The sequence below is a fragment of the Calidris pugnax genome, unplaced genomic scaffold (genome assembly GCF_001431845.1).
Source record: "Calidris pugnax isolate Ruff unplaced genomic scaffold, ASM143184v1 scaffold205, whole genome shotgun sequence".
NCBI lineage: Eukaryota > Metazoa > Chordata > Aves > Charadriiformes > Scolopacidae > Calidris > Calidris pugnax.
This window is the reverse complement of record NW_015090943.1, coordinates 445,375-451,356: the sequence shown is the minus strand read 5'-3', so window position 1 is coordinate 451,356 and position 5,982 is coordinate 445,375. Positions and strand designations below refer to the sequence as shown.

The 5,982-nt window shown below is 55.3% G+C and overlaps 1 protein-coding gene across 1 annotated transcript in view; it reads right to left on the bottom strand.

The window, feature by feature from the left end:
• Positions 1–5,982, bottom strand: part of CROCC (ciliary rootlet coiled-coil, rootletin) — a gene marked incomplete at its 3' end in the record, with an annotated part of 36,476 nt that overhangs the window by 9,618 nt on the left and 20,876 nt on the right. The window contains exons 13-15 of the mRNA XM_014951869.1: positions 4,524–4,733; positions 4,308–4,435; positions 14–72 (exon numbers count right to left, since the gene is read on the bottom strand). Coding sequence (XP_014807355.1) covers positions 14–72; positions 4,308–4,435; positions 4,524–4,733 — 397 coding nt within the window. The remainder of the gene's footprint in view (positions 1–13; positions 73–4,307; positions 4,436–4,523; positions 4,734–5,982) is intronic.

Below are 5,982 nucleotides of genomic sequence, written 5' to 3'. Positions count from 1 at the left end.
CGGCCGCCGCCACCGCCTGCCGCCGGGCCTGCAGCTCCTGCTCCCGCTCCTGCCGCGCTGAGCTCAGCTCCGCTGCGGGGACACCCCCCCCGGTCAGTGGGGACCCCCCCACCCCCCCGGGAGGGCAGGGTGGGGTGGGGGGGTTAAGTGACAGGAGCAGGGACATCGGGGGAACGCGGTGGCGGAGGGTTGGTGGTGATGGATGGGGACTCAGAGGGATGGATGGGAATGAGGGTGAAGATGAGGATGAAGAAGGGGCTGGATGAAGATGGAGATGAAGACAGGGACGGGCGAAGATGGGGATGGACAAAGATGGGGATGGACAAAGATGGGGATGGATGAAAAAGAGGATGAAGATGGTGAGAGATGGGGATGAAAGTGAGGATGAAGAAGGGGATGGACGGGGGCGATGAGAATGAAGATGGAGACAAGAATGGAGATGGATGGAAGGGATGAGGATGAAGAAGAGGATGGGGATGGGAATGGAGATGGATGGAGGTGATAAGGATGAAGAAGGGGATGAAGATGGGGATGGGAATGGACATGGATGGAGGTGATAAGGATGAAGAAGGGGATGAAGATGGGGATGGGAACAGAGATGGATGGAGAGGATGAGGATGAAGATGGGGACGGGAATGGAGATGGATGGAGAAGATAAGGATGAAGATGATGGGGATGGACGGAGGGAATAAGGATGAAAATGGGGATGGAAATGGAGATGGGAATGAAGAAGAGGATGGGGATGGGAATAGAGATGGATGGAGAGAATGAGAATGGGGATGAAGATGGGGATGGGAATGGACATGGATGGGGGTGATGAGGATGAAGATGGGGATGGGAATGGAGATGGATGGAGAGGATGAGGATGAAGATGATGGGGATGGACAGAGGGAATAAGGATGAAAATGGGGATGGAAATGGAGATGGGAATGAAGAAGAGGATGGGGATGGGAATAGAGATGGATGGAGGGATGATGATGAAGATGACAATGAAAACGGGGGATGGGAATAGAAATGGATGGAGGGAATGAGGATGAAGATGGGGATGGGAAGGGGAATAGAGATGGATGGGGAGAATGACAATGAAGATGGGGATGGGAATGGAGATGGATGGAGGGGATGAGGATGAAAACGGAGATGAAGATAGGGACGGGGGTGAAGATGGATAGAGAGAATGAGGATGAAGATGTGGATGGGAATGGGAATACAGATGGATGGGGGGGTGAGGATGAAGATGGGGAGGAAAATGAGGATGGGAATGGAGACGGATGAAGAGGATAAGGATGAAGATGGGAATGAAGATGGGGACAGAAATGGAGATGGATGGAGAGAATAAGAATGAAGATGGGGACACGAATGGAGTTGGACGAAGGGAATGAGGATGCAGATGGTGATGGGAATGGAGATGGATAGAGGGGATGAGCATGAAGATGGGGACGGGAATAAAGATGGATACAGAAAATGAGGATAAAGATGGGAATGAAAATGGGGCATGGGAATGAAGATGGATGGAGAAGATAAGGATGAAGGTGGGGATGAAAATGGGGATGGACGGAGGGAATAAGGATGAAGATGGGGATGGAAATGGAGATGGATGAAGGAGATGGGAATGAAGAAGAGGATGGGGATGGGAATAGAGATGGATGGGGGCATGATGATGAAGATGAGGAATGGGAATGGAGATGGATGGAGAGGATGAAGATGGAGATGGGAATGGAGATGGATGGAGAGGATGAGGATGAAGATGAGGGATAGGAATGGAGATGGATGGAGAGGATGAAGATGGGGATAAAGGTGAGGATGGATGGAGGGGATGAGAGTGAAGATGGGGATGGGAATGGAGATGGATGAAGGGAATGATGATGAAGATGGGAACAGATGAAGGGGACGAGAAAGAAGATGGAAATGAAGAAGCATAGGAATGGAGGGGAGTATGGATGAAGATGAGCAAGAAGGATGAAGAAAAGCCTGGGTGGGGATGGCTGGGACCCCTCACCCTCCAGCGCCTCCTTAGATTGGAGCAGGCTCCGTCCCTCGGCCTCCAGCTGCTGGTTGCGGGTCTCCAGCTGGGCCAGTTGCTGCTGCAGCTGGAAGCCCCCACCCCCCCGGGAGGGCAGGGTGGGGTGGGGGGGTTAAGTGACAGGAGCAGGGACATCGGGGGAACGCGGTGGCGGAGGGTTGGTGGTGATGGTGGTGGTGGTGGTGGTGGACGGGGATGGATGGGGATTCAGAGGGATGGATGGGAATGAGGGTGAAGATGAGGATGAAGAAGGGGCTGGATGAAGATGGAGATGAAGACAGGGACGGGCGAAGATGGGGATGGACAAAGATGGGGATGGACAAAGATGGGGATGGATGAAAAAGAGGATGAAGATGGTGAGAGATGGGGATGAAAGTGAGGATGAAGAAGGGGATGGACGGGGGCGATGAGAATGAAGATGGAGACAAGAATGGAGATGGATGGAAGGGATGAGGATGAAGAAGAGGATGGGGATGGGAATGGAGATGGATGGAGAGAATGAGGATGGGGATGGGGATGAAGATGGGGATGGGAATGGACATGGATGGAGATGATAAGGATGAAGAAGGGGATGAAGATGGGGATGGGAACAGAGATGGATGGAGAGGATGAGGATGAAGATGGGGACGGGAATGGAGATGGATGGAGAAGATAAGGATGAAGATGATGGGGATGGACGGAGGGAATAAGGATGAAAATGGGGATGGAAATGGAGATGGGAATGAAGAAGAGGATGGGGATGGGAATAGAGATGGATGGAGAGAATGAGAATGGGGATGAAGATGGGGATGGGAATGGACATGGATGGGGGTGATGAGGATGAAGATGGGGATGGGAAGGGGAATAGAGATGGATGGGGAGAATGACAATGAAGATGGGGATGGGAATGGAGATGGATGGAGAGGATGAGGATGAAGATGATGGGGATGGACAGAGGGAATAAGGATGAAAATGGGGATGGAAATGGAGATGGGAATGAAGAAGAGGATGGGGATGGGAATAGAGATGGATGGAGGGATGATGATGAAGATGACAATGAAAACGGGGGATGGGAATAGAAATGGATGGAGGGAATGAGGATGAAGATGGGGATGGGAAGGGGAATAGAGATGGATGGGGAGAATGACAATGAAGATGGGGATGGGAATGGAGATGGATGGAGGGGATGAGGATGAAAACGGAGATGAAGATAGGGACGGGGGTGAAGATGGATAGAGAGAATGAGGATGAAGATGTGGATGGGAATGGGAATACAGATGGATGGGGGGGTGAGGATGAAGATGGGGAGGAAAATGAGGATGGGAATGGAGACGGATGAAGAGGATAAGGATGAAGATGGGAATGAAGATGGGGACAGAAATGGAGATGGATGGAGAGAATAAGAATGAAGATGGGGACACGAATGGAGTTGGACGAAGGGAATGAGGATGCAGATGGTGATGGGAATGGAGATGGATAGAGGGGATGAGCATGAAGATGGGGACGGGAATAAAGATGGATACAGAAAATGAGGATAAAGATGGGAATGAAAATGGGGCATGGGAATGAAGATGGATGGAGAAGATAAGGATGAAAGTGGGGATGAAAATGGGGATGGACGGAGGGAATAAGGATGAAGATGGGGATGGAAATGGAGATGGATGAAGGAGATGGGAATGAAGAAGAGAATGGGGATGGGAATAGAGATGGATGGGGGGATGATGATGAAGATGACAATGGGAACGGGAGATGGGAATAGAAATGGATAGAGGGAATGAGGATGAAGATGGGGATGGGAACGGGACTAGAGATGGATGGGGAGAATGACGATGAAGATGGGGAATGGGAATGGAGATGGATGGAGAGGATGAAGATGGAGATGGGAATGGGAATGGAGATGGATGGAGAGAATGAAGATGGAGATGGATGGGGAGGATGAAGATGGAGATGGGAATAGAGATGGATGGAGAGGATGAAGATGGGGATAAAGGTGAGGATGGATGGAGGGGATGAGAGTGAAGATGGGGATGGGAATGGAGATGGATGAAGGGAAGATGGAGATGGGAATAGAGATGGATGGAGAGGATGAAGATGGGGATGAAGGTGGGGATGGATGGAGGGGATGAGGGTGAAGATGGGGATGGGAATGGAGATGGCTGAAGGGGATGATGATGATGAAGATGGGAACAGATGAAGGGGATGAGGATGAAAATGGAAACGAAGAAGCATAGGAATGGATGGGGGTATGGATGAAGATTAGCAAGAAGGATGAGGACAAGCCTGGGTGGGGACGGCTGGGACCCCTCACCCTCCAGCGCCTCCTTAGATTGGAGCAGGCTCCGTCCCTCGGCCTCCAGCTGCTGGTTGCGGGTCTCCAGCTGGGCCAGTTGCTGCTGCAGCTGGAAGATGTTGCTCTCCAAGCCCTCCTTCTCCGACCTGCCGAGACACCACGCTGCCGAAACCGGGGGGTGTGTGGGGAGGGTGGGGAGACACCCTATCACCCCCCAACCCCCCCAGCACCCACCTGAGCCCGGCTGCCTCCTGGGCCTGATCCTGGCCGTGGCGCTGGGCGGCCGCCAGTTGGACGGCCAAGGTGGCCCCCTCCTTGGCCAGTCCCTCTCGGGCCCGGCTGAGCCGCAGCAGCTCGTCCCGCAGCCGCTCCTGCTCCCCCCGCGCCTGCGCCAGCGCCTCCCCCGCCGCGCTCTGCTCCTGCACCGCCTGCCGGGGCACGGCCCTCAGCCCCACCGCCCAGTCACCCCCCCACAGCCGCCCTGGTGACCCACACATCCATTGTGGTCCTCCCAGTTGCCCCATGCATCCTCCCAGTTGTCCCATGCATCCCCCCAGTTGCCCCATGCATCCGCCCTGGTCCTCCCAGTTGCCCCATGCCTCTTCCCAGGTGACCCATGCATCCACTCTGGTCCTCCCAGTTGCCCCATGCATCCTCCCAGTGGCCCCATGCCTCCTCCCAGTGGCCCCATGCGTCCCCTGTGGTCCTCCCAGTTGCCCCATACCTCCTCCCAGTTGCCCCATTCATCCACTGTGGTCTTCCCAGTTGCCCCATGCGTCCGCTCTGGTCCTCCCAGTTGCCCCATGCATCCTCCCAGGTGACCCACACATCCTCCCAGTTGCCCCATGCGTCCGCTCTGGTCCTCCCAGTTGCCCCATGCATCCTCCCAGGTGACCCACACATCCTCCCAGTTGCCCCATGCGTCCGCTCTGGTCCTCCCAGTTGCCCCATGCATCCTCCCAGGTGACCCACACATCCTCCCAGTTGCCCCATGCGTCCGCTCTGGTCCTCCCAGTTGCCCCGTGCCTCCTCCCAGTTGCCCCATGCCTCCTCCCAGTTGCCCCATGCATCTGCTCTGGTCCTCCCAGTTGCCCCATGCCTCCTCCCAGCTGACCCATGCAGCCCCTGTGGTCGTCCCAGTTGTCCCATGCCTCCTCCCAGTTGCCCCATACACCCCCCAAGGTGCCCCATGCCTCCTCCCAGTTGACCCGTCTGCTGTGGTCCTCCCAGGTGACCCATGAATCCTCCCAGGTGACCTATGCATCTTCCCAGTTGCCCCATGCATCCACTCTGGTCCTCCCAGTTGCCCCATGCCACCTCCCAGTTGCCCCATGCCTCCACTCTGGTCCTCCCAGGTGACCCACACATCCTCCCAGTTGCCCCATGCAGCTGCTGTGGTCCTCCCAGTTGCCCATGCCTCCACTCTGGTCCTCCCAGTTGCCCCACACATCCTCCCAATTGCCCCATGCAGCCACTGTGGTCCTCCCAGTTGCCCCGTGCATCCACCCAGGTGACCTACACATCCTCACAGGTGACCCATGCCTCCTCCCAGTTGCCCCATGCATCCTCCCAGGTGACCCACACATCCATTGTGGTCCTCCCAGTTGTCCCATGCCTTCTCCCAGTTGCCCCATGCGTCCGCTCTGGTCCTCCCAGTTGCCCCATACACCCTCCCCACCCCTCCCAGTTGCCC